The following is a 26,913-nucleotide window of genomic DNA, read 5'->3' as shown; positions in this document are numbered from 1 at the left end:
GGACCTGGGAGCGCCTCCTGATCCCGGCACATGCCCATGGACATTCCTGGGGACACCTGGGAACACTGAACAGCCCCTGGGAACAACAGAGGACATCAGGGATGGGGCCTGCATGGAGGAACCCCCAGTCAGCCCCTTCCCAGGTCCAGTCGGTGCAGTGCAGCAAAGGGATGTAGGTGATGACGTGGTTAAAAAAATGGAAAACAGGAAGATATTTCCAATGCCTTTAACTTCCCAAACACACTGCCTCTGTGTTTCCCTGCCTGCAGGGGGTGAATTTCAGCTCATGCAAAAGCAGGAGATGATGCAGCTGCAGTGCATAAATGACAGCGAGTTAACCTTAAGCTGTTTCATGGAACCACAGAGTTGTTCATGTTGCAAAGGTCCTCAGGGACCATCGGGTCCAACCATCTCCATGGCTTTTATCTCCTAGCCGCCCATGGGCTGTGCCCTCTGCAGGCACCGAGCAGCCCCTGGTTGCAGAGCTCAGATTTCATCAGCCGGAGTGATCTTGTCGTTTGCATGATATCACGATTTGACGTCACGGTGTGACATAACGACATCGCGATATGACGTCACCACATCAGCTGCGCCCCCGGCGCATGCGCGTTCCGCGGCCCCCCCCTTCCGCGCTCGTCGCCGCGCGAGGAGCGCGCTCCTCCCCCGCGCTGATTGGTCCGCTGCGCTGTCAATCCAGCACCGGGGCGGGGCGAGGGGGGCGGGCCGTCGAATCACGTGGCGGTCCGCGGGTCCGGCAGTGAGCGGCTGGAGCGGGGTGAGTGAGGGGAAAGGGGGCACTGAGGGGCGAGGGCTCGGGGTGGTCCGGGCACAGGAGCGTTCTGGGGACCGGGGTTCAGGGACCGGGAACCGGGGAGAGACCGGGTGGGATCGGGGGTCGGGGGACAGTGAGGGGCGGGGGACCGGGGGGGGGTCGGGGGCGCAGTTAGGGGCGAGGGTTCAGGGTGGTCAGGGGTCAGGGTACAGGAAGGGATCTGGAGGCCGGGGGTCAGGGACCGGGGACAGCGCAGGGACCGCGGGGAGTCGGGGGTCAGGGCACAGTGAGGGGTGTGGGGAGCGGGGGCCGGCGAGGGGACGGGCACCGGGGATCGGGTGCTGGGGGTCGGGGGGCCAGGGGAGGACCAGGGGTCAGGGGACAGCGAGGGTGGAGGGGTTCGGGGGCCGTGGCGGTGCGGCCAGGCGGTGACCCCGCTCTCCCCGCAGCGCTACCATGGCCTCGCCCTGGCGGGACGTGGTGCGGGACGCGGCGGCCGTGCGGGACGCGGCGGCGGTGGCGGTGGACGCGGCGCTGCTGGCGGGGGTGCTGATGCGGACCGGGGAGCAGCCCCTCAGCTCGGACGTGAGTGCGGGGCGCTGCCCGGCCCGGGGGTCCCCGAGCACTTCGCAGGGAGCAGCTCCCGGCTGGAGCTCACAGCTCATCCCGCTCGTGAGACAAGCCCGCTCCCCTTTTCCAGTACAGCTCCCCTTTCCCAAGGAGAGGGACAGATCTGGGAAGGCTTAAGAAATTGCCGGTTGTGGTGCTGGCAGTCCATCCCTCTCCCAGTCTCTCACCGCTCATATGAACCTTTGAACCACGGGAGAGTCTCACGGAGGGACCTCTGCTTTTGGCATGTTCCCAGCTGCAATCAGCCTTTGCCCCATACCTGGGACAAGGTGACGGGGATGGAGGTGGCTGATGTGTGGGATTTATCTGTGGGGAATCCCTGGCGGCTGGCTGGGGTGGGAGGCTCTATCTGTTGGAGAGATCTCAGAGGAAGAAGTATCCCTGTGCAAAAGGAGTGGGGCAGTGTTGGGGACAGGTCCCTGAGGAGCCTGGGGACAAGCAGGCAGCTGGCAGAGGTATGAGGAGGGAGGTCGTAGAATCATAGAATCAGCTGGGTTGGAAGGGACCTCTGAGATCATCAAGTCCAACCCTTGATCCACTACCACCATGGTTGCTAGACCATGGCACTAAGTGCCACACCCAGTCTTATCTTAAAAACCTTCAGGGATGGAGAATCCACCACTTCCCTGGGCAGCCCATTCCAATGTCCGATAACCCTTTCTGTAAAGAATTTCTTCCTAATATGCAACCTAAACCTCCCCTGGCACAGCTTCAGACCAAGCCCTCTTGTCTTGCTGATCATTGCCTGGGAGAAGAGACCAACCCCCACCTGGCTACAACCTCCTTTCAGGTAGTTGTAGAGAGTGAGGAGGTCTCCCCTGAGCCTCCTCTTCTCCAGGCTGAACAACCCCAGTTCCCTCAGCCTCTCCTCATAGGACTTGTGCTCCAGTCCCTTCACAAGCCTTGTTGCTCTTCTCTGGACCTGCTCCAGCACCTCAGAGCTGCTCCCTGATGTCAATCCCATTGTCAGGTCAGGGCTCTGGGGGATTTTGAAGGGTGAGAGGAAGGGGAAGCCTGGGAGGAGAGGCTGAACACACTGCCAGTATTCCTTGCTTCATGTAAAATCCAGGTGAATTGGGAGCTTCTCTCTGGTGTGATATTTTGACTTTGAGGGTGGCCCCATGCCTGAGCTGTGGGCTGAGCCAGGAGTCCGGAGTCACCCCTGAGTCTGAGCAGGGATCAGAGGAAGTGACTCTGATGGCCAGAATCTAGGACGGACAAATTCCCCTTTTCTCTGACACTGAGCTGTTCTGGAGACGCACTCAGCCTGAGAAGCTCTGGAGAAGCTGCTTTCAGGCAAGCAGGAGAGGCACCTCTTGATCCCCTCTGCAGCTGCCCAGGCCTGAGTGCTCTGCTCCCTCCCCCGTGTGCAGGTGGTGAATTACGCGCCCTTCACGCTGCTCCCCTCTGCGGTGCCACGGGCCTTGTTCGAACAGGCCTACGCTGTGCAGCAGGATTTCAACCTGCTGGTGGATGCCATCAGTCAAAACAAAGAATTCCTGGAGCAAACTCTGGCCAGGTAACGTTTTTGCATGTTGCATTTTAAGGGAATATTTTGAATGCCAAGCATTTATCACCTTTCGGGCATTCCTGCCTTCCATCCGTTCGAGTCCCACAAGCTGAACACTCCTGTCCTCAGCAGAAGTTGCCTCCTTTGCTGCATTATTTTTCCTAAGATTAATTCCCATCAAGTCCGTGTGCTTGGAGGTCTCCTTGAGCCTCAGAAATTGGGAGATCTGGACAAGAACTGACTCCCTCCAATGATCTTCAATGTTGCCAGTGTGTCAGGCTTGTGAATTGTTACATGTGAGCTTGTTGGCCCCCGGGCCTTAAATGCAAATCACTGGAATCTTTGAGTCTTGGATTCAGAAGTCTCTTTTAGTCTTATTTTGCATCTGCCCATGGCTGTCCCATAACCAGCAGCTCTGCCTGCCCACAGATATTAGGATGAGATGTTCCTGTCCCCACACAGACCTCTGATCAGTCCCTCTGTGTCCCCTGCTTTCCCATCCACAAGCTCTGGCTGCTGGGGGACTGTTGAGCTCTGGCTCCTGGACTCTGCTGGATTTATCTGTGGCTGTTGCCATGGGCTGGAGTGACCGTCCCTGGCTGTGTCCCCCATAACTGTAGGGCTGATGCTTTCACAAATCTCACTCCCCTTCCTGCTGCCTGCTCTGTGCTGCCTGTCCATGGGTGCTGCAGGCTCTCTGGCACTGGGACAGAGCAAAGAAGGCTGTTTTGCAGCATCCTTTTGTTTTGTTAAAGCCTTTGAAGCTGTTTCAATGCTTGTGCCTGTTCCAGAGCTGGCTGCAGCCAGAGCTTGTGGGGGCAGGTTTGTACCTGTGGTTAAGGAATGCAGCACCTGTGGCTGTGTGTGCTCAGGTGTTGCCCTGTGCCAGGGCAGTTCCCTGGAGGTGCTGCTCAGGTAGCTCAGGGATTTGGGAGCCTGAGGAAAAGCCAGACCTACTCTAGCAGGGCAGGGATTTGTAGCCTGACAGGACAGGGGGAACTGGATGAAGCTTGTGAAGCTTCTCTGAACAATTGTGTGCAGGCACAGGGAGACTTGTGGTTCCTGCCTGTGGCTGCAGAATTGTTTCTTTGCCTTTGCTTGTCCCATCTCTGCCCTGCCAGTGAGTCACCTCTGCCTTTTGTGAGGTGAGGCCTTCTGTGGAGTGGCTGTGCTGGGCAGACTGGGTTTGTGTGTGGTTTTGCACTGTGCATTCATGGGGAGATGTTTCACAGTGCTGTAGCATGTTGCTTGAGCCCCAGCCCTGCTCCTTGTGCTGGAGAATGTCCCTGCTAAGGGTTTTTTTTCTGGAGAAGAATTAGTTTTCTCGTTCCTCTGTGGCAGCATTAGGGAACTGATCTGGTCTGTGTTTCCCTCCAGCACCATCAAGGTCGATGACTTCACAGCTCAACTCTTCAGAATCTACATGCAAGTTCTGGAGGAAGGCTTGGCTCAGGTACCTGGGCAGAGGGTCCTGGTGGTCTGTTCCCCTTGGCACTAAGGTGGCATTGCTGGGCTCTGAGCCAGGCTGGTCACTCCCTGTCTCGTCACAGCCTGTGACCTCAGGACCTTGCCCTGTTTGAGTTGTGCCCTTTGGTTGGTGCCACTGGAAACAGTCAGGCCTGGAGTGGGAGGATTTGATGTGGTTTGTCCTCTGGGAGCTTTGGGAGTGTGCAGGGACATGTGTCCTGCCAGGACCTGCACCAGAAGCTCCTTTACTCTCCTGAGTGTTGGGAACTCCTCTGGAGCACTGGGAGGGCTCTGGGCCCTGGGCAAGGGGCAGAGCACCCACAGGCATGGCTTGCAGAGGTTTTTATCCAAATGAAGGTGACTGGACAAGGGGGAATGGATTCAAACTGACAGAGAGTATGTTTAGATGAGGTATTAGGAAAAAACTCTTCCCTGTGAGGGTGGTGAAGCCCTGGCACAGGTTGCCCAGAGAAGCTGTGACTGCCCCATCCCTGGAAGTGTCCAAGGCCAGGTTGGATGGGCTTGGAGCAACCTGGGCTAGTGGAAGGTGTCCCTGCCCATGGCAGAGAGTTGGAATGAGATGGTTTTTAAGGTCCTTTCCAACCCAAACCATTCTTTGATTCTATGACTGGATCTGCCCTGGGAGGATTTTGAAGTGAGGTCATCAAAGGGTTTTGCAGTTAAAGGCAACAGGAGACCCCACCACCCCTCCCCTCTGTTTCAGACTGTGTTTTTAGGCATCAACCGCTCTGATTACATGTTTGACTGTGGGCTGGATGGCACAGCAGCTCTAAAGCAGATAGAAATAAACACCATTGCTGCCAGCTTTGGGGGCCTCACCTCCCGCACAGCTGATGTCCACGGGTAAGGGACCCCTCTGGCACTGCTGCAGCTGCACTGCAAGGGCTGCTGCACTCCCTGTCCTCATGTGCTCTCCAAACTCTGCTCCCTTGGTCCAGCTGGGGCTGTCATGGCATTTACAGCTTTTTTTGTTCCAAAGGCTGGTGTTGAAAGTGCTGGGAAAGACTAAGGAGGCGTCACACCTGCTGCCCAACAACCCATCGAAGGGACTGGCCTTGGGAATTGCCAAAGCCTGGGAGCTCTACGGTTCCCAAAGGTAAGGAGAGAGCAGGAGAAATTGAGCAGGAGCAGTGCAGGAAGCCTGGATCCCAGTGATGAAAAAGCTGGTGATCCTGGGTGCATGTGGAGGGTTTGTGGGTTTAATGGTGCCCCTGGTGTCTCCTGCAGTGCTGTGGTGATGTTTCTGGTGGAGGAAATCCAGAGGAACATTTTTGATCAGCGATGTGTAGAAAATGAGCTGTGGAACAGGTAAGGATTGAATTTCCCTGGGATGGAAAAGGTTCAGTTTTGAGAAAGGGAAGCAGAGAAAACTGCTGCCTGATCTTGGTGTTTCCCTCAAGGCAGGAAACATAGGATGGGTCCCTAAACAGGGACTGTCCTGGGCTGCAGGATTCCTGTGGCTCCATAGTCCGAAGCCTGGGGTTATTTGTGAAAGAACCTGCAGATCTTTCTTGTCCATGTATGATTTCCAGCTCAAGTAACTCTGCCCATCCTGCTGACTGTCCCACTGCTCTGTTCCCAGGAACATCCGTGTGATCCGGCGGCGGTTCAGGGATGTGTTTGAGAAGGGGTCCCTGGATGGCAGCAGGAGGCTGTACATGTGAGTATGAGCCAAGGTGCGCATTCCTGGGCACACAGAGCTGGGAATGGGAATTCTCAACCAAACCTGGTGGTGTGTTCTGAGTACAAACAGTGACTGTCTGAGGCAGCAGTTCTCCTCTGTGCTCCAGGGTGCTGTTTCCTCTTGGAGCTGACATGGTTTTGTTTTCAGGGTGGTGAGATTTTGCATACACAAAGCTTAATTTCCCTCCCTCAGGTCACAGTCTTCATTGCTCTGTGGGATCTTTACCTCCTCCACAGACACCTGCTGTGAACAGCCCTGGCTGTTTCAGAGGCTTCCACAGAACCATTTCCTGTTTACTGCTCACGTGATGCTCTGCCAGAAGGAGCTGGGCTGGGTTGTTAGTGCTGGAGGAGGAAGCGTTCCATGTCCTTTTGGGATCTCTTGGGTTTGAACTCACTCAGTGTCTTGCCCACTCCCTGTGGAGACCAGGATGTGCAGGTCACAGACTCTTTGAGTGCTGGTTGGTCCCAAGAGCGAGGTTGAGAGTTGGTCCCAAGTGTGACATTTGTCCTGTTTCCAGGTAATGTGCTTGGAGCTGTACAAGCCTGAAGGAAGACATGGTTTAATGCATATATTTTTTTCTGGAGTTAGGCTGGTTTGACCTTTGATGTCTGTGCTGTGTTTGATTAATGAATACATTTGTCAGGGCTGCATAGTTGAGGGGAAAGTGTATCCTGTGTACTTCCTCCCAGGCACCCTCCCCTCTCAGTGCTGGATTCCTCTGCAGTTCCCCAGCAGCTTCCTGACCCCGTGCACAGTTTGTGTGGCCAAAGCTGGGGGCTGTGGTGCTCCAGCTCTGCTGACAGCCCAGCCCTGGCAGGAGGCTTTGGTGCCTCTCAGATTGTTGAGTTGAGGTCCTGGCTGTGCCACCAGAGGAGGACCCTGTTCCCTCCCAGCTTCATGAATCATAGTCACAGAGTCAGGGAAAAGGCCTCTAAGATGGAGTCTAACCTTTAACCCAGCACCACCAAACCATGACCCCAAGTGCCACATCCACACTTTAAATCCCTCCAGGGACGGTGACTCCATCACTGCCCTGGGCAACCTGAGCCACTGCTTGGCCACCCTTTCAGTGAAGAAATTTTCCCTAATAGCCAACCTAAACCTCCCCTGGCACAACTTGAGGCCACTTCCTCTCATCCTGTCCCTTGTTCCCTGGGAGCAGAGCCCGACTCCCCCCCGACTCCTCCCTCCTGTCAGGGAGTTGCAGAGAGTGAGAAGGTCCCCCCTGAGCCTCCTTGTCTCCAGGGTGAGTCTCCCAAGCCTGGTTACGAGTGGCAAAAACTGTTAGAAAATGAGGTTCCTGCCTCCCTGCTGGGCTGGGTGTCAGAATTATCGAGCCTTTGGTTAGAGCACAGGCCAGGTATCAGCTCCCCATGTCTCAGGACAGGCCAACCCAGCTGGGGCTCTGTGCAGAGGTGGCAGGGCTTGCAGTCCTCAGCCAGGAGAACAACAGCCTGGGGGCCAAGGAGAAGGGGCAAAAGCTGCAACATTCTGCATGTCTGACCCTGTGGTGCTGGGGATCGGGCAGGGCCTGGCCTGGCTCTGTGAACACTTCTGGTTTCTGTTCCAGAGACGGCCAGGAGGTCGCAGTGGTGTACTACAGGGAGGGCTACGTGCCACAGACCTACAACAAGCAGGTCAGTGCCCACCATCCTGCTCGGGGAATCGCCCACGGGGAGTTTGAAATGCCCCCTGATCCCAGGGGCCTCTGCCCTGTGCAGAGAGGGGTCAGTCCTGCCCAGAGTGGCTGAGAGCACTGGGGAGCTGTGACTCCAGGGAGCACTGGGTGACCCAGGCAGTAAGACAAATGGATGTCTTCTTTTCCAGTCACCACCCACAGGGTGGTCTCTTAGTGCAGCACTGAATTGATGCTGTACAATATGGGTATTGGCACCTGCTTAAAGGGTTTAGACTTGATTACAGACCACCCTCTGTGCTCTCTCAGCACTATTAGGCTGCAGGTAATAATGATACAAAACAGATCTTGCTGTTGTCTGGAGGTGGCAGCACTGGACAAGCTGGGGAGGGAGAACTGGCAAAGGCAGAGGATTAACCTGGCTCTGCTGTTCCCCGAGGTGGTGTGAAATCCATGTCTGCTCCTCTCCAGAGAGCTACTCCCACCCGCCCTCCCTGGCTACTCCCACCCGCCCATCCCTGCCAGCAGGGAGGGAGCAGACAAATCCTATGTCGATAACTGAACAGAAGAGAGCAGAGAAAACCTTTAGTGTTGTTTTTTTCTCTAACTGAGGGGTTGCTCTGGTTGTGCCCCAGAACTGGGCGGCGCGGCTGCTGCTGGAGCGCTCGCGGGCGGTGAAGTGCCCCGACATTGCCACCCAGCTGGCGGGCACCAAGAAGGTGCAGCAGGAGCTGAGCCGCCCGGGGACGCTGGAGAAGCTGCTGCCCGGCCACCCCGAGGCTGTGGCTCGGATGAGAGCCACCTTTGCCGGACTCTATTCCCTGGACGAGGTGAGTGGGAGCGGGGCTGGGTCGGGAATGGACATGCAGACGTGTGCTTGGCCTGGGTGATGTTGCTCTTTGGTTCAGGAGGTGAGGGGGCTTTGCTGTGGTCCTGTTAGATCCCTGTTGATCCTGCTGAGAGGGGCCTCTCGAGGAGCCCCTGCTGCTCCCTGGTGCTTTGCTGTTCAAAAATCCCAGAATCATTTAGGTTGGAAAAGCCCTCCAAGGTCATCAAGTCCAACCTGTGCCCGATCCCCACCTTGTTCCCCAGCCCAGAGCACTGAGTGCCACATCCAGTCATTACTTGGACACCTCCAGGGGCGAGGACTCCACCACCTCCCTGGGCAGCCCCTGCCAATGTTTGGCAGCCTCTTTCCATGAAGAAATTCTTCCTGATGTCCACCCTGTTTCCATCCATTCTTTCCAGGGTGAAGAGGGTGACAAGATAGCTGCTGCAGCCATCGCTGACCCTGAACGGTTCGTGCTGAAGCCGCAGCGAGAAGGTGGAGGTACGAGCTGGGCTGGGCCCCTGGGGCTCTGCATTGTGGTTTGTGCTGTACCCAGCAGAGGCAGCAGCTCTGTGCTGGCTCCTGGTCTTGGGCTGAGAGATAAAAGGTGGGGTGGCTTGTGGCTACTCATAGCCATGGGGATTAGTCATGGCAGTAAGGTAGTGCCACTCCTGGAGCAGCTCCTGAGGCCCCAGTGCTGGGTGTGGGGAGCCCAGGCAGCACCTGGGGAGGCAAAGGCTGGGTCATTTGGGCTGCTGGGCCACAAAACTGGGGGCAGTGGCTTCTGCTGGACTGGGTAGTGCTTGATGTGCTGATTTTGTTGTCAGGGAACAACCTCTATGGTGAAGAGCTCAGGCAGGTTCTGGAGAAGATCAAAGACAGCCCTGAGAGAACCTCCTACATCTTGATGGATAAGATCAAACCCCAGCCAGCACTGAATTACTTGCTGAGGGCTCACAGTCCCCTGCAAGCGTCCGAGTGCATCTCTGAGCTCGGTATCTTCGGTGTCTATGTCAGGTGAGGAACGTGCTCGTGTTCTGGGGGTGGTTCCCTGGTTTTCCCCTCTGAGCACAGCAGCAGGACAGATGTCTGGGGAGCTGTAGGTGCAGGGGACAGGCATGACTGTTCTGTCTGTGCCCCTGGCAGAGCTCTCTGAGCACGTGTTCAAACACTGAACTGCTGCTCTGAACCTGCTGCCAAACGAGTTGTTGAAACACCACAGTGCCTGTGCTGGCAGTCACTGCTGTAACGGCCACGTGGAACCAGCGTGTCTCATCCCTGACTCCTGGGAGCGCTTCCCAGGTTCTGGATGCAGCCCCAGGAAGCCCTGGTGATCTCTGAAATGTCTCAACGGGGTCATGTTCAACCCTAAATAGCTCCTGCTTTTGTGTAAAACCCTCACAGACCCAGAGAAACGTTCCCATAGCGTTCAAGTCCTTCTCGTACAGTTTTAGGAACAAGGGCACTCTGGCGGCATTCAGACCCTGACACTGTCTGTGTGCAAATCCAACCAGAATGGCCAGTGGAGCCAAGGCACTGTGCAGGATAAATGCCAGGAGCTCTGTGCTCTGCAGGGACTGAGTCTCCCTTTCCTTTGCAGGCAGGGCCAGGAGATGGTGCTGAACGAGGCCGCCGGGCACCTCCTGCGCACCAAGGCCATCCAGCACGCGGACGGCGGGGTGGCCGCCGGGGTGGCCGTGCTGGACACTCCCTACCTGGTGTGAGGAGCTGTGCCCCACCCACCCTCCTCACCTGCTGCCTGAAAAGCTCAACTGCCACAGGGATTTCTCAGTAGGGTGCACTTGCCAAGGTCTGTTGTGCCGGGGGCTGTGAGGAAGGACTGTGTGGACACAACTGCTCCAAGGTCCTGTGTGCCAGCGCCAGCTTCTCTGTGATTCCCACTCCAGGGATAAGGGGTTCCCTTGCTCTGCCTGCCCATGCACAGCCCAGCTGTGACCCCCGGGGCCTGCCTGGGTCTGGGTGTCCCCTGGGAGCAGGGGTGTGTACAGCAAAGGGTGAGGTGCCACAACAGGCCTTTGTGCTGCTCCCATTTCTGTGCTCCTTGATGCTGCAGTATTTCTGGAGACACACAAAGCCTAGGGAACGAGAGGAGAAAGGTGGATGTGCAACAGCCTTCATCTTCACACAGTGCCTCAGTGCTTTCCAGGTTAGACAGGAGCCCAGCTCCACAAGCCATGGCCCCTCCAGCCCTTGCTGTGCTGCTTCTGCTCTGATTCTTACTTTTCCCTGTGCCTGAGGATCCTCAGGGTTCCTGCACAAGGGACAGCTGCCCTGGGCAATTTGCCCAAGGGCCTTTTGCCTGCTTTTTTTTTGCTTTTGCTTTGCCCAACTCCAGTTTTGTTGGACTGGGTGCTCATCTCAAGCAGTGCCTCTGTGCCATACAAGGCAGGCAGCAGTGCAGAGTCCATCTGCTCCCACTGCCTCCTGCAGCCCTGTCCAACAGATCTCCAGAGGCTGGCATAAGGATCCTTCAGCAGTGGTGGCAGATCCCAAGGGGATGGTCAATTGGAGCCTTGTGTCATGGCCAGTACATTATGAAACCCTGAATCCCCCTGGCCTTGTGCCAGCGTATCCCACTGCAAAATCATCTTCCCAGGGAGTCCTGACCTTGGAAATAGTCCTGCTGGGATGTGGGGCAGGCTGAGACTGGGAGCTCTGTGGCAAGGAAGCCAAAGAATTGCAGGAGAGGCTGGGCAGGCACAGCTCCAGCACCTTACTGTGGGACCAGCACCAGCAGAGAGATGTCTCCCTCCAGGTTTCATGGATCAATGCACAGCAGTGGAGGGACAGGGAGGAGCGTGGGCTCTCCTGCTCAAGATGTTTTGCATCTTCCTTCAGCTCCTCTTCCTCCTCAGCCCTAAAAGCTGCACCTTTCTGGCAAGTGAAGAGCCCAGTCCGTCAGTGACAGAGAAGCAGCACAGAGCCAGAATTCCTGGAGAATGGATGTGCTGAGGGACAGCCCTGCTGGGCTCACCATCAGTCACCTGGGGAACAGCCCTGTTGTGCCTGTGTGACCGATCCTGAGATTCCTGGGGGCTTTTTGGGGGCGTTGATTACCCCCAGCCAGAGATTAAAAGGAATGTGCAATCTGACCACGCTGCTTGTGCCTGGTTTGTCTGAGCCCAGGTGCTCACCTGGCCAGGTGTGCAGAGATCCATGGCTGTGCCTGGGTGGGGACCAGAGCTTCTGCCCTTCCCCCACCAGCTGTTCACAGCCTGAAATCCCAGTCCATGGAAAAGCATCCTGATGGCAGGAACCTGCCTCTCCCCATCCCCAAAAGCCAACCCTGGTTATGGCACAGCCCCTCCAACAGCACTGAGCACTCCTGTCTCCCCCAGACTCAACCCACACACACACTCTAAGCCTGTTTCCATTTTGTTTTCTTGAATTTTATTTCATTTTGCATGGAATTTTCGCTGTTTCCAGCCAAAAATTACATAGCTGACAAAAAGGTAAGAGAGGAGCAGCGAGGATGTGGGAGTCCTTGTCACCAAGGTGGCACAATCCAGTGGTACAGAGCTGTGGGGGCACGTGGGACACCGACAGGCACCCAGGGTACAGGTGACATGGGTGCTGTGCCAGTGAGAGCAGCAGGTAGGGAATGAGACTTGGGACTTGGCTGACAGCCCAGCAACACCTGCCCTGAGCCCCCCACCCCAGAGGCAGCTGCCTCCTCCTCCTCCCCAGCCCAAAGTCAGCTCAGGTTGCAGGTAAAGCCTGTTACACTGGCTCTCACCAAAACAGCAGCTGCAGCAAGTTTTAAAGCCCATTTCTCCTTTGGTTTAAGTGCAAAATCAAATGGTTCACATGCAGTTTTCACAGAGACATTGCAAAGGAGGTATCGGCCCCAGCTCAGCCCTGGCCGGAGTTAAATGTCCTTCATGGGAGGAAGGATGGCTTTGGCAGGACCCTGGTGGTGTTCAGGCTCCTGGGCAAGAGGGTTGGGGGTCTTTAGCTCTCAGCATCACAAAGCTGTGTCAGATTTGAGCAAACACTAACTTTGAACATCTCCCACTGTTTTTTCCTGATGAGGAAACGTGGGACTCACAGCCCTGCCTGCCTTGGCTTCTCTGCTCTATCAGTGGTCATGGTGCCTACCTGGGTCACCTGCCATGGGAGAGGTGCCTCTGCATGGCTGCTTCCTCACCATCCCTTGGTGTAACAACCCCCAGTCTTCCCCCAGGAAGCAAAGGGAGCATCCAGCTGTGAGGTGGTGGCAGGAGGGCAGGTGGAAACGGGGCTCCTTGGAGCCTGTCACACCAAGGCTTTTCCCTTTCGTGGCTCCCTATAGTGTCCATGGCCAGTGAAAAACCTTGGAATGGGGAAAACACTCCAGCTGGCACCACGCAGGTAGGAAGCACTAGATCTTGGTATCAAATTGCTCTAAAACCTGTTTAAAGCCCAGAGCTCCCTCAATCCTTGCCCCACTCCAGGCTCCAGGACCTCTGCTGGCAGCAGGCTTGGACAGTGGGTGCGAGACAAGCTGAGCTGTGCAGTGATGATGTGAGTGTTCTCAGTGCTCCCGCAGTTTGCAGTGCCCCAAGGAGAAGGGGAAGCTTAGCAGGTGTGTGGGCAGTGGTGGATGCACCTCCCTGGCCTGCCTGCATCGAGCAACTCCAGCACCATTTCCCCTCCAGCCCCCGAAGTTCCTTCCCACTGTGCACAAGGTGCCAGGGCCCCTCAATTACATAATTAATTAACACCCTCTACCGCCCCCCAAAAAATTAAATTAAAATCAAGAATGAGGTGCTGCAAAAAGGGAGGGGGGTGAGTCCCTCTGTGCTGAACCCCAGATGGCTGATATCCACCTGGAACATGACAAACACCCTCCTGCAGGGCATGGACACGGCCTCTCCAGGGCCAGATCTCCTCATCCCAGACATTGGTACATTCAATTCAAGAGGTGCAGGTTCCCTTCCCGGGCAGGCAGCGGTTGTTTGAGGGATTTGCTCATCAGGACACTGCTGCTGCTGCTGCCACAGTCCTGCTCAGCAGGGACAGGCCCTGCTGCTACTGCTTCGTGTCACACCTGCTGTTGAAGAGGTGTTTTATGATGCCCGGGTCTGCCAAGGTGGAGATGTCCCCCAGGTCTTGGTCGTTTTTGGCAATCTTCCTTAATATCCGTCTGGTGATCTTCCCTGGAATGACAGCCATGAGAGCAGGGATCAGTCATTGAATGGTTTGTGTTGGAAGGGACCTTAAAGATCATCCAATTCCACCCCCTGCCAAGGGCAGGGACATCTTCCATAGAGCAGGTTGCTCCAAGCCCCATCCAGCCTGGCCTTGGACACTTCCAGGGATGGGGCAGCCACAGCTTCTCCGGGCATCCTTGCCAGGGCCTCCCCACCCTCACAGGGAAGAGCTTCTTCCTTATATCCATCTTATCTACAACTGCCTTCCACCAATGTAAAACCATCACCCTTCTCCTGTCACTATCTGCCCATATAACAAGTCCCTTTCCCCATGAATCAGGATCTCTCCAGCAGGAGTGGGGAGTACCAAGACCTGCACTGAGGTTGCTTCCCCCCCTAATTTGAGTGGCCCTGGACAAGCAGTGTAGGGCTCATGTCCTTCCACTGGCAGGAACTGTCCAGTCCCCCCCAGCACCACCACTGGCCCCTTACCTGAGCGGGTTTTGGGCAGGCTGGGGGCATACTGGATGTAATCAGGTGTTGCTATCGGTCCAATTTTTTCTCTGACTGCAAAAAAAAAAAAGGATATTTTGATTGCAGGGATGAGGAGATACCACACATCCAGTCAGGATGGCCAGGCTAAGACACAGCAAGCCCAGCTCTGGGGGCACCTGGCAGGGCAGTGCTTAGGGCTGCTGCACTGGAGCCTCTGCACTGTGGGACAGGGCTGCAAGACCTGCAATGCCAGCAGGGCCATAAGCACATCTTCCCAACGGCAAGAACACTCACTTTCATTCCCTCCATCTTCCAGAGACCTCTACAATGGTTACACCAACCACTGTGAGTATTTTAATAGAGCAATGAGTGATTTGCTGTTGGGTTCCCACAGAGAAGAAGCTGCCACGGGTCCATTTTGTGTATTAAATGCTGCAGTTTGCTGTGGCAATGCAAGAGCTCCCTTGAAACCAGAGCACAAACACCCAGAGCACCACCCCAAAGCAACCCAAGGATCCCCACAGCAAGTCCCAGTGTGCCAGAGGGAGCCCTGCACCAGAGAGCACTGCTGCAAACAAAAGCCTGCTGAGCACCCCAGTCCCTCATAGGGCTGCCAGCTCCCACGAGGCACAGAGGGCACCACATGAGCAGCCAAAGGCTGGGAGAACTAATTTTAGTCTTGGCCAGCCGTGCTCTCTAATCAAGGGGGCACCTTGTCACAGTTGTCCCCGCTGCATTCCCCAGACCACACACACCCTCCTGCAGCACCCAAGCCCTTAACCCCTGTACCCCCTTGCCCAGCCTCCCAAATATTTGGCTGTTGCTACCTTGTTTTTTCAGCTCATCCATCAGGTTCTGGGTGAACTCGTGGCCCTCCCTCAGGGTCACGAAGCAGTAGAGGCACTCTCCCTTCAGGGGGTGGGGGTGACTGACCACCGCAGCCTCTGCCACGGCCCCGTGCTCCAGCAGGGCCGACTCCACCTCCGCCGTGCTCAGCAAGTGGCCTGGAAGCAAAGGGGAGGCAGCGCTTTACTGACCTGCAGGAAGAGGTCTGCGGGTGGAAAAGGCCCTGAACTACAGGTTTGAGAGCATTAGTTTGATTTGCTTGAGAAGAGACAACAGTTGGAGGGAGAAACTCGTTCCAGCAGTGCTCAGAAAGCTGCCAGGTATCACTTGCCTGCAGAGCAAGGACACGTCCCCTGGCTGCTCCCCCTCCCACCTTCAGGCTTCTTCCTTTAGCAGATCATGGACAGATCACAGCCATGGGATTAAATAAAGCACAAGATGAGGAGGAGCTGAATTGGGCAAGAGGAGACCTGCCCACATGGTCAGCTGGGAGGTGCAGAGACTGGATCTGCAGAGTCCAGGCTCCAGCTCATCGCTGTGGGGAGGTGGGATGACACTCCACATTCTGGGATAGGGCCACAGCTCACTCCTGTACACCTCTGTTCCTGTTCCTGTGCTCTGACATCCCACCCTGGCACTGCTGTCACAGGAAGGTGCTCAACTCCCAGAGCTATCAGCTGGTGCAGGACCAAGCACTGCTGGTCAGATGGAAGGATCAGGTTTGATCCAGGGACAAATACAGCAGCATCTCAGAGCTGGCAGGACACACCTGTAGACTACAGCCTCCAGGAAAGGAGGGAGGGAGCCATTAAATACAGTGTATGAAAAACGATGGGCTGAGAAGCAGCTGAATCTCAAAGACTCAGTCAAGGGACGTGGGAGAATCTCCACCTCTGTAGACACAGCTCCAAGCAGCCTGATCCAGCTTTGAGGTTAGCCCTCCACGGAGCAGCAGGCTGGATTAGGGACCACATGGTCCTGCCCAACCCCTGTGATCCCCTGGGGGCCTAAATCCTTCAGCACAGAGGTACTGTGGCTGGTTACAGAAGGTGCCTTCCCTCCAGTGCATTGTCTCCAGGGGAAATGGTGCAGAAACTCACCAAGTCACAGCCTCGTCTGTCCCTGAAATCACCTGCTGGGCAGAATCACGGATGCAGAAGCATCCCCCATAAACCAGGCAGCTTTTGTAACCAGTGTCACAAACAGATGCACAAGTGTCCCCCACACACAGCAAGGTGTCAGAAAGCACACTGGTGTCCCCACTGAAGACAAAACTCCTGCTTACCAGAAACATTCAACATGTCATCAATTCGCCCCGTGATCCAGTAATAACCATCTTTATCTCTCCTGCAACCTAAGAATAGGCAGAAACGACAGCGTGAGGCAGCAGTGCCAGCCCTTGGAGCAACTGATAAGGGATTCTGAGGGCAGGACATGGCAAGGTCTCAATTGCTGGCCCCTGTGGCCACACATGTGGACCATCTCACCGTCTCCTGTCACGTAGTACCCGGGGAACTTCTTGAAGTAGACGGTTTCAAAGTGCTGGTGCTTCCCGTACAGCGAGCGCATGATCCCCGGCCAGGGCTGCTTGAACACCTGGAGGGGAAAACACACACCTGAGGCACTGAGAGCCAAACCAACCACCCAGGTTTGCTCACTGAGAGCCAAACCAACCACCCAGGTCTGCACCACGGTGAGAGAGATGCCAGGGAGCAGCACTCTGACACCCGCTGCCCAGGGCTGATCCACTGGGAAGGTCGTGCCAGGCTTTGGCAAAGGGGGAAGGAGCTTGGCTGAGGTGTTCCCGTCCTCCTGCCTTGCCCACAAGTGAATCTAGTGATCAGTTGAACAGTTTGTAAAAGCTCCCAACCACTTATGGCGTTGGGAGGAGTTCCCACCACCCACTGGAGCCCCTTGTGTGGATACAGAATTAGTGGATAATCATTAAGGGTGGAAAAGACTTTTAGGATCATCAAGTCCAACTGTCAACCCACCACCTCCATGTTCTCCACTAAACCATGCCCTCGAGTGCCACATCCACACGTTTTTTGGACACTTCCAGGGATGGTGACTCTACCCCTTCCCTGGGCACAAAGATGTGTGTATGCTACCAGGAGTATCCTAGAGCTCACAGGGAAAGTACAAAGGGAGGGTGGGGAAGATGAGCCCTTCCTTACCAGGTAGCCTTCTGCCTCTCCTTCCAGCTCTTCCCCCGACTCGCTCAAGATGGCAGGAACCACACCGAAGAAGGGGAATGACTGCAATGGAGGAGCAAGGAGACATGGAGGTGAGCCCACACATCAGACCCCTGTGAACCAGAGGGAGCGGGAGGCAGGGCAAGGGCAGCTTTGGAGAGGCTGTGGTACACAGAGCTTGTGAGTGCAGGGGGCCAGGCCTGGGATTTGGGGTTGTGGTTACCTCCCCACATGTACCACAGTCCCACCACCCCCCTGGCAGGCTGCAACCACCCAGCCATGGTACAGACAGGGCCTTGCTGAGGTTCCTGGGGAGCAGAACACAAGTACTCACAGCAGAGCCTGGCTTCATGGGGGTGGCAGCAGGAAGGGGTGTCAGCATGTGGCCTCCCTGCAAAGAGAGGCAAAACCAAGTGAGTGTGGGCCCTGCCAGCCCGTCCTACAGCTGTCAGCATCAGCTTGGTCACATCACATCCCAGTCAGGCACAGGTTGGTTGGTAGGGGTGGGGATGGGGCCTTGGGAGGGATATGGCAGGTGACACAGAGCCTTTTGCTGGGCACAAAGCTTTGGAGCTGCTATGGGAGAAAAAGAGAGGGAGGAGAGCAGGGTCCAGAGCAGACCTTGGAAGAGACCCTTTGGAGGGGAAGGTCTCTCCCCTTGGAGCCTGTTTGAGGTCCAGGAAAGGAAGAGAAGCGGAGCCACCACTTGCAGGCTACACCAGAGTCTCCTGGGCAAGCCAAACAACTGGTCCCCACAGACCCAAAACCCCACTCTGGCAAACCTGCAAAGAGACCCTGCGGGGAGCACGAGGGAGGGAGAGGTGGCAGGGACCCCCCAGTGAGAACTCACCGTCTCTGTCTGCCAGAAGGTGTCCACGATGGGACACCTCTCCTCTCCCACCACGCGGTAGTACCACAGCCAGGCCTCGGGGTTGATGGGCTCGCCCACGGTCCCCAGCACCTTCAGGGACTTCCTGCTGTACCTGCAGAGAGGAGGGGCTGGCAGGGGCTCAGCAGGCCATGGACAGCAGCAGCTGTGAGCCCACTGCACAGCAGAGCCTGCAGGAACCCCTGGCCTACCCAAAATGTACTTGGGCCTTCCAGGCACAGTTCAGAGCCTTCTCAGCTCTTTTCCACGGGGGATAAAAGGAGACCTTGGTAAATCTGGCATCTCCCAGTCAGCTCTGCTGTGGCACAGCCAGAGCCAGGCACCCCTGTGCCACTGGGACTCACTTTTTGACTGGCTCCTCCCCATACTTCATCAGCAGCCGGATGGCCGTGGGTGCTGTGTAGAACTTGGTCACCTTGTACTTGTCAACGATGCTCCACATTCGCCCGACGTCCGGGTAGGTGGGGACACCTTCAAACTGAGAGGACACAGGGCAGTGACACAGCTGTTCCTCACTGCTCCCCACCAAGCAGGAGGAGCCAAACTGCAGCTGGACCCTGGCATGAATGGCCATAGAAATGGCAGGGGCAGCACACACTGAAACCAGCCAAGGTCAGGGACCTCCCTTACTGCTTCCTTGGGATGGATTTGGCATCACCCCCCCTCAGATGTCCTAGCAGAGGTCCCCTGACACCCCCTTGCAACACTTGGGTGGCCACCACTGTGACACAGTCTCACCAGCACAAATGCCCACATGGGAAAGGGTGAGAAATCCAAACACAGTGACAGAACCACAACCCAAAGTATCAAGAACCCCAAAAAGGCCTTCTACCAAAACAACAGTGGTTTTGCTGCTTGCATTTCCCTGGGGACTATTGGGCAGGTCTCTGGCTCCCTGATCTATATACAAGTTACACTGCTAAGGGACTGGCAGACACAGGAGTTAAACAACAGGTTGTCAAATCAGCATCAGCAGGGAAAGCATCACTCCCTGATCCAGTTTTTGCATTGTCCCCCGGCAGCCCTGGCCCCACTGGTACACAAGGCTTGTACTTTTAAGGGGAAGAAGCAGGGGAGCATTTGAAAAATTAACCACCCAAAAACAACACACGAACTCACCCCCTGAGCAGTGACCAACCTCCCTCACAGAGCCCAGAGCACTGCACACCATCACAGAGCAATGCAGGGATGCAGCTCAGCACCACCATCTGCACTCTGCTGGAGTGGCAGCACCCAGCACTTACTAACACACTGGTTGCCCCGTTTGCCAGGGGTCCGTAGGTGAGGTAGGAATGGCCCGTTATCCATCCGATGTCGGCCGTGCACCAGTACACATCCTCGGGTTGGTAATCAAACACGTATTTAAAGGAGGTGGCAACAAAAATCATGTATCCACCCACAGTGTGCAGCACACCCTGTGAGAAGAAGGCACATAAGAGTCAGGGAGAGCTCCCACCTGAGCCCGAGCCCTCCCAGGCCAAGCTGAGCATCGCTGAGCTCCAACAGCAGCTGAGCAGGAATGACCAGCACAGCCTCTTTCCCAAGACATCTGTGGCTCCTCTTCCTACTGGGGCCTCCCACCATGACCCTCACCATTTTCCCACATGAGGTGTTATTGTGGTCCAGCCTGTCCCGTGGCAGGGAGCTGGGAACACACCTTGGGTTTTCCAGTGGAGCCGCTCGTGTAGAGGATGAAGAGCTCGTCCTCGGCATCGCACCACTCAGGCTCACACTCGGTGCTGGCACTGCCCATCAGCTCGTGCCACCACATGTCCACGGCTGGGTCCCAGGGGGTCTGAGGAAAGCAGGAGATTAGAAACATGCTGGCCCAAAAGCAAGAGAGGAGGACAAGGAGTGCAGCCCCAACCTTGCCCTGCTCGTGGGCCGTCGAGAGGGATGTTCACAGCACAGCCTGATGCAAACCATGCATCAAGGCCACAGTCCCACTCCAGAAGCTCCTTTTCTCAGCCCACAGCCATGAGGAAAACCTTTAAACACGGTCTGGCTGCAAGACCTGAAGCAGAGTGTCCAAACCACAGGTCATGGCGACGGATCCCTCTGGGCAGCAGCAGCACCAGGAGAGGCCCTGCAGCAGCAGCTGCTCTGGGCTCTCCCCAAAACCAGGCTCCTCCTGCCCTCTGGGGCTGCCCCAGCCCCACAGCAAAGCAGCAAGCACAGCCACACAGCCACCTGTCCCACTCACCCTGCAGGGACCCCCACAGCAGCTCGGCCCGAGACAAATGGGGACACAGTGGGCTCACACTGCCTGGCCCTGCAGACCCAAAAAAGCCTGTTCTCTGCATTTTAAGGTAATTACCCTGATAAGAAGCGACTGCTCCAGTGCAGAGCCACCCAGCACTGGCTGCCTGAAGGTGACAGAGCCACCAGTGCTTGTGGTTGACGGGCAGAGGTCACCCCGAGGGTTGTGCTGCCTGCCCACCTCTGCAGGGTGGCACAGTTCAGGGCAAGACTTAACTCTCCCTGGCCTTCTCACCTTTCCTCAGAGCAGCCTGGGGGGCAACTGAGCAGGCAACACTCCCCAGCCTGAGCTCAGGCCTCCACTTCCCACATCTCTGCGAGGGCAGGTACCTGCACATGCCCTCCTTGCAGAGTTGGAGCTCCAACAGCTCCCTCAGCTGGGTGCACAGAGGCACAAAGAGCAGCCACGGGGTCTCTCTGCAGCCCTAAAGATGTTCATGTGCCATTTAGGCACTGGGTCCCCACAGCCCAGCACGCAGCTCCTGCACACGTGGTGCAGGGACACCAGTTGCTCGACAGCTTGGCACAACTGAGCCCACCTGGAAAGCTTTCACGGATCCCCAGGGCTCCTGCCTTTACCTGGGGAAGTGTTTCCACAAGTCTGTCCCACCAGCAAGGCACCAGGTAAACGAGCCCAAGGCAGGCTCACACCAGCCCATCCAACAGTTGCCTCTTCCACTTCTCCTTCAGGGAGAGGAGCACTCAGCTTCCTCTGCCCCACAAGGAGGTCAGACCCACGGCACAGCCCCTGAGGCCAGGCCTGCCACTGCCTGCCTGCTCTGGGGTCCTGAGGCCAGGGCTCCTTGGATGAGGCAGGCAGAGCCCACACGCTGGCTCTGGAGCTCCAGGCTTGCTGCCTGTGGCCAGGAAGCTGCAGGTGATCCCTGCCAGGCTCACCCCAAAGTGCATTCCAAGAGCTGCTTTTGAAAGGCAGAGTGTCCTCCACCCTCACCCCGACAGTGCATCCCAGTGGCTCTGCATTCCCCCCTCGGCTCCTGACCTGCCCCTGGGGGGTTCTGGACGTGGATTTGTTCCTGGCAGCAGTTGGTGGCACTGCATTCACCCCCACACCGTGGGCAGCTCCAGCAAGCAGCGGGTGGGATCTGTCACTAACATGCACCTGCTATCCCAGGTTAGGAAGGCACGTGTGGCCGTGCAGCCGGAGCAGTTAGGGAGGTGGGGAGCTGGAGGGGAAGCAGAGGGGAGGTGCCAAAAAGAGGAAGGCAGCGCTGTGTGTAAATACCTTGGGATGGAGTCTCTGTGAACTCTCAGTCTTTTTTTCCTGTTAAAAATCCACAAAGAGGGAGTGAAAGACGGGAAGCGGAGGATCCACACCAGGCTTTGCAGGCAGGGAGCTGGGAGCCCACAGGCCTGCATGCTGGGAAACCATCCTGGCAGGCTGGAAAACGCTCAGATCCAGGGCCAGGCCAGGAGATGCCCTCTAGAGCAAAAGCCTGCCTGCTTCCACCACTTTCCCTGGGTACCTGCTGCCTCCAGGGCAGGTCCCCGAGACCATCCCCTGCACAGCTGGGAACAGAGGCACAGAGCCAGCATCCAGTATCCTTACACAAGCCAAGGATGTGGTAAAGATGCATCCACAAGGGAAATAATATTTAAGAAAGTGCCTGAACAAGTAGAGCAGCAGGAGCCAAAGGGTAAGAGAACCTCCTTCAGTCTCTCCTGGGACATTCTGCACAAGAACCTCAACTCACCTACAGGAATCAGCACAGGGACAGGCTTCCCTGCCACCACCCAACCAGGGAAACCTCACACAGGAAGGCTGGTCTGGTCCAGATTTTCCATTCCTTCACATCTACCCTGTCCTCACAGGAGAAGGAGCAGAGGAGGCCAAGGCACACAGCCAGGCTGGCAAACACCAAGCAACACTCCAATAAAATTAACACAGCTGAACAAGGAAAACTAACTCAAAGACAGAGAATCTGCCGGACTTCCTTCTTCCAGGGATGTGCACAGACCATCCCTTCTGAAAGCAGAACCCAAAGCTCAAATACACCCCCAAATACAACCCATTTCTGAGCCAGCAGCCTGGAGATAACTCAGTGCAAATAATCACCAAACACAAATGGATAGAAGAGACCATTGCAAGACAAGAGCTGTGAGGGAGCTGAAAACAACCTGCCTTGGAAGCAGGTAAAGGCAGCAGGTGGGTGCTGGGCAGGCTCAGGAGCTCAGTAGGCAGCCACAGCTCCACACCACCACCCCTCCTTCCACCCTCATCTTCCCACATTCCTCTGGCCCACATGCTTCCACCTGGTTTCAGTGTCAAGGGCAAGCCCCAGCCCCAGAGCTGACACAGTCACTGTGCCCTGCACACACTGCACTGCCCTCAGAGCAGGACTGCTGTCATGGCAGGGGCTCTGCTGAACCCACACCATGAGCATAGACCTCCTGGTTCTCCCTCTCCTGCTTCCACTGTCACAGCTCCAGTGCAGGACAGCACCTGGTCTTTGCACAAAAGGGGAGACAGATACAGGGCTGGGAAGGAAAAGTCCTTTACTGGGCAGAGGAAAACAGGCATCTTGTCCTTGTCCTTTGGAGGATGTACCCCTGTGCCCAGGGGTCCTGCAGGCTGGCAGCTTGTGTTAAAGGAAGCAGCAGGGAGAAGACCTTGGTAAGGCAAAGGAACCATTTTTCAGACCACTCACAACGCAATGACAGGAAGGAGGGGAGGAAACAAGGACAGGAGTCAGAACAGGAGCATCCAGGGAATCACTGCAGTGGTTTTGCACCAATTTATTTGCTCGGTCAGGCCCACAGCAATCCAACTTCCCCTCTCATCCCCCCAGGAACGTACCTGTACATCCTGACACAGCCTCTTGAGAGGGGGAGACTTGCTGCAGGTCCCATCCACCGCCACCTCTTCCCTCCCCAGGTGCTTCACCACGATGCACTTTTTCAAAGGGGATCCCCTGGAAAAGGCAGGAGCTGTGAGATCAGGCTGTTCAGGGGCTGAGCCGGCCCTTCCTGGGATTCACAGGCAGCACTGGAGCAGAGCAGGGGCCTGGAGCTGCTTTTGCTGAGCTACAGCACGTGCTGCCATGCAAACTCCATAGAATTCCAAGGACACCAGCCACAGAAACAGAGCTCAGAGAATAGGAATGGTCTGTGCAAAGCTCAGTGGGGATTCCTTGGGTGTGATTCCTGTGGAGAAAGTGGGGATCCCACAAGTCCTTCTCCCAGGCCACTGCTGGGGAAATTCCTTATAAATCCCAATTTGCTTGCCTGTGACCATGAAGATGACCTCCCACAGCACCCAGGAGGTATCAGGAGGCTGCTCCCATCCCCAGGCATGACCAACTGCCTGATTCAGAGGGAGGAAAGGCTTTCAAAGCCTCAAGGAAAAGAGTGGGTGTTTGTCCCCTTATGAGGGCCAACACAGCCTGCAAAATACTGACAGAATGATCTTATTTCCCTTCAGCCCTGTCAGGGCATCAACACAGCCTCCACTAATTAATTCCCAGCTTCAAGATCACTTCTGTCCTCCCAAGAACCTTTTACAGACATATAAACTTACATTTTCAAGTTTTAGAGTTTTAAAGGCTTTCAAAGAGTTTGAATTTCTAACATGCAGACTATCTGCCCTGAATTTTCATGTCTGATCTAACACACAAACCCACATTCAGTCTCAGATGCTGTGTCTGTGAGCTCACCAAAGTCATTTCACCGTGATCATTTCCCTAACATCCGATGACAGTTTGTGTCTGAACCTGAAAACTTCCACTTCCATTTGTGCAGGAGCAGATTCCAGCAGCAATGCCTTTCTTACAAGGGGATCCAAACTTACTTGTCTTTGCATTTCCGGATGGCTTCATCTGCAATCTGCTTCAGGTTGACCAGTTTGTCCCCTCGATAAAAAGCATCTGCAAAGTGGTGAGGAAAACATCAGAGAGGCTTCCCAGCCAAGGGAACAGCTGGAACAACGAGCAGTTTCAGGAGGGCAGAGCAGAGCTCCTGCACTGGAGGGAAGGAAAGCTGACAGGCAGCTGCTGGGAAAGCTTTCCCAACGCACCCTTTTAGCCCAGAGAAACAGACGCCAAAAGAAACAGTGAAATTCCTTCCCTGGGAGAGGTCCCAGTTTGACCCGACAAATATCTTGGGAATATTCTGTGGGAAATAATCCAACACAGCCAGAACACGGATTGCAGTTTCATGGGTCCTTTCCATGCCATGGAAATTAATAAAACCACTATTTTTTGCACTGCTGCAAAAAACAGCTGGGGAAATGCTGTGGCCTTACTTGCAACCACTGCCACATTCTTGATCCCTTGCTTTACGAGGCTGGGAGTTGGAGTAGAAACGTCCTTAACATCGGGAAGGGTGGGAATTTTTTATATTAGGATTGCCTCATGATACATGTTGCAAACATCTGGCTGCTTTTGAGGAGGAGCATGGAGGAGGAGTGTTTGGAAACAAGTTATTAGCAGCTGGTGACATCAGGCTTTACAGGACCAACTGGGAGGGCTGTTCAGAGGCTTCACTGGGTGTTCAGAATGGGAAGCAGTAATTCACCCTGAGAGGCTCAGCTGAGGCACTGCCCCGCCTTTTCCATTTCCAAGTGCAACTGGCTTTTAAATAAAGCCCTTTCAGACAGGGAACAGCGATGAAGATGCACAGATGCCTGTTTTACCTGCCGTGATGAGGAGAGAACAACCACAGTCGAGGATCCGCTCGCAAAGAGAGTCTGCGGAGAAACCTGCAAACTGCCAGAGATCACACAGCAAGGTCAGCAAGGACACACCAAAAACCCACCCCAAGAACCCAACAGCTGCTGTGCAGTTCACCCAAGGCAAACAATCCCACCAGGTGCTGATGGAGAAAGCTAAAGGAGCTCATTCCACATTTAATGCAAGGACACAGCAGCATTTTAATTTAGTTTCCATTCATCTCGTGGATCAAACTCATCTTTTTAGCTCCTCTCCCAGAAACAAGAGCTGCTCCCCCCCAGAGCTCAGCACCAAGAGCTTGTTCCTACCACAACAGAGTGCAGAGCTCCAATCCTGGCACAGGCAAGCATGGCTATGACCAGCTCCAGGATCATTGGCATGTAGATGGAAATCCGGTCTCCTTTTTTCACACCTACAGAGGGAAAATGAACATGGCATTTGTCAAAATGAACACATCACATGTCAGAAGAACAGGATGTAGAGAGAAATTCTTGATTTTAATTCCACATTTATATCCACACAATGAAAGTCCAGCTGGAGTTAGAGCTGCACCAGCCTCAGGTTTTGCCTTTCAAGCCCTATGGCTCTTGAGAGATGACGGCAATGAATGCTCCATGTTTCTCATCTGCCTCCTTGAAGGAAGCAGGAAAGTAACCAGTGCCCACTGCTTGTTGGAAAAGCCCAGAGCAGGAAGTTGTGAGCATGGATTTCTTCCTTGTACAGCTGACATGACCAGCATTGATCCGTTTTCACCAATAGAGCCAGAGCTGCATTGCACTGCAGAGCAAACTGATGAGAATTACTCAACAGACTGGCAACTAATCAAAAAGGGAACCCGATCTCCAAACTCCTGGTCAAATGCCTTCCCAGTACCCACTGCTCCTGTTGCTTCACCCGTACCTTGGCTGCGGAGGACGTTGGCGAACTGACAGACTTTGTGCAGCAGCTCACAGTAGGTGATCTTCGTAGAATCCCCAGGTTCATTCCCTTCCCTGGAAAAACAGGGAATATTTGTTATTGCACATTACAAGGGAAGAGTGACACTGAGAACCACTTTGGACAACATGTATGTCCTCACCTGCCCTTCCGAGCACAGAGTAACCAAGTCCCAGAAATCTACTTTTGGACTAAAGTTCTCCAATGGCAGGAAAATTTAGTCCAAAGTCCCCATCCCTGTATAGATCACTACTGGAAGCAATTGAATGTGTGAAATGGAAATATGTGGCACTTTCAGAGAGGCAAGAGGGGTCCAAGAGAAGCAAAGCTAAGAGCTCAAGGGCACTGTGGGATTTATGGCACGGCCTTCTCACTCCTCTGTGGACATGTCTGCATGAAACATGGACCAGTGCTTCAGAAATAACACCCAGCCCCCAAAATACCTGACATCTGAGGGACTGGGATGGGATGCCAAGGGCTGTCTTATTTTCCAAGGTCATATATAAATACACCCCTGTCTGTTTGTTCAGTGCCTGCTCTGCCTCATTCTCCCTGTGGTCTTCCATGAACCAGCTCCAGGCTCCTGCAGCCCAGTGATGGTTCAGTGGGACAAGGCCATTAAAAACAGTGGTGGGAAGAAGAGCCAAGGGCTGCACCTGGAGATGGGATTGGAATGTTATATCCCCAGGGAAACAGTTTGGTACCAAAATGAAAACCAGCTAATATTAATGGGACACAAGGCTTCAGCCATGCAAATGAGGTGGCACTCCCAGTGCATCAGGAGATGACTTAAGAATCTGATATGACCTCACACTCGGAGAAGCAGTGGTTTCCCACACCCAGGAAGCAGTCAGACACTTTCCCAGGTCTCCCCAAGGCAGTCAGAATAGAAACACTAATGGC

At 55.2% G+C, this 26,913-nt stretch overlaps 2 protein-coding genes across 3 annotated transcripts in view; one reads left to right on the top strand and one right to left on the bottom strand.

The window, feature by feature from the left end:
* Window positions 1-1,221: 1,221 nt before the first annotated feature.
* GSS (glutathione synthetase) lies at window positions 1,222-11,665 on the top strand. The gene is made up of 12 exons (XM_027693832.1): window positions 1,222-1,357; window positions 2,776-2,921; window positions 4,290-4,365; window positions 5,104-5,243; window positions 5,380-5,496; window positions 5,628-5,708; window positions 5,983-6,060; window positions 7,658-7,724; window positions 8,359-8,553; window positions 8,972-9,053; window positions 9,380-9,569; window positions 10,153-11,665. The coding sequence occupies exons 1-12, from the start codon at window positions 1,229-1,231 to the stop codon at window positions 10,274-10,276; spliced, it is 1,425 nt and encodes a 474-aa protein (XP_027549633.1). The 5' UTR covers window positions 1,222-1,228; the 3' UTR covers window positions 10,277-11,665.
* A 275-nt stretch (window positions 11,666-11,940) lies between these two features.
* Window positions 11,941-26,913, bottom strand: part of ACSS2 (acyl-CoA synthetase short chain family member 2) — a 31,089-nt gene continuing 16,116 nt past the window's right edge. The window contains exons 3-19 of one of the 2 annotated variants that reach the window (XM_027693829.1): window positions 25,975-26,066; window positions 25,383-25,486; window positions 25,038-25,110; window positions 24,195-24,270; window positions 23,205-23,319; window positions 21,633-21,671; window positions 19,788-19,925; window positions 19,375-19,545; window positions 18,475-18,608; window positions 18,092-18,224; window positions 17,576-17,632; window positions 17,224-17,304; window positions 16,534-16,642; window positions 16,332-16,400; window positions 15,028-15,204; window positions 14,198-14,272; window positions 11,941-13,711 (exon numbers count right to left, since the gene is read on the bottom strand). In XM_027693829.1, the coding sequence (XP_027549630.1) occupies window positions 13,584-13,711; window positions 14,198-14,272; window positions 15,028-15,204; window positions 16,332-16,400; window positions 16,534-16,642; window positions 17,224-17,304; window positions 17,576-17,632; window positions 18,092-18,224; window positions 18,475-18,608; window positions 19,375-19,545; window positions 19,788-19,925; window positions 21,633-21,671; window positions 23,205-23,319; window positions 24,195-24,270; window positions 25,038-25,110; window positions 25,383-25,486; window positions 25,975-26,066 (1,771 nt within the window). In that variant the 3' untranslated portion in view covers window positions 11,941-13,583. The remainder of the gene's footprint in view (window positions 13,712-14,197; window positions 14,273-15,027; window positions 15,205-16,331; window positions 16,401-16,533; window positions 16,643-17,223; window positions 17,305-17,575; window positions 17,633-18,091; window positions 18,225-18,474; window positions 18,609-19,374; window positions 19,546-19,787; window positions 19,926-21,632; window positions 21,672-23,204; window positions 23,320-24,194; window positions 24,271-25,037; window positions 25,111-25,382; window positions 25,487-25,974; window positions 26,067-26,913) is intronic. The other variant, XM_027693830.1, reaches the window with a different exon arrangement.

The sequence above is a fragment of the Neopelma chrysocephalum genome, unplaced genomic scaffold (genome assembly GCF_003984885.1).
Source record: "Neopelma chrysocephalum unplaced genomic scaffold, ASM398488v2 Primary Assembly neopelma1_94, whole genome shotgun sequence".
Lineage (NCBI taxonomy): Eukaryota > Metazoa > Chordata > Aves > Passeriformes > Pipridae > Neopelma > Neopelma chrysocephalum.
Note: the sequence above shows the minus strand (reverse complement) of the source record. Positions and strands in the feature narration are given on the sequence as shown.

Excerpts from the sequence above, each read along its gene's own strand:
- GSS (XM_027693832.1), top strand. The coding sequence starts at position 1,229 with ATGGCCTCGCCCTGGCGGGACGTGGTGCGGGACGCGGCGGCCGTGCGG. Across the intron at positions 1,358-2,775 it reads AGCAGCCCCTCAGCTCGGAC|GTGGTGAATTACGCGCCCTT; the intron begins GTGAGTGCGGGG and ends CCCCGTGTGCAG. Across the intron at positions 6,061-7,657 it reads GGCAGCAGGAGGCTGTACAT|AGACGGCCAGGAGGTCGCAG; the intron begins GTGAGTATGAGC and ends TTTCTGTTCCAG.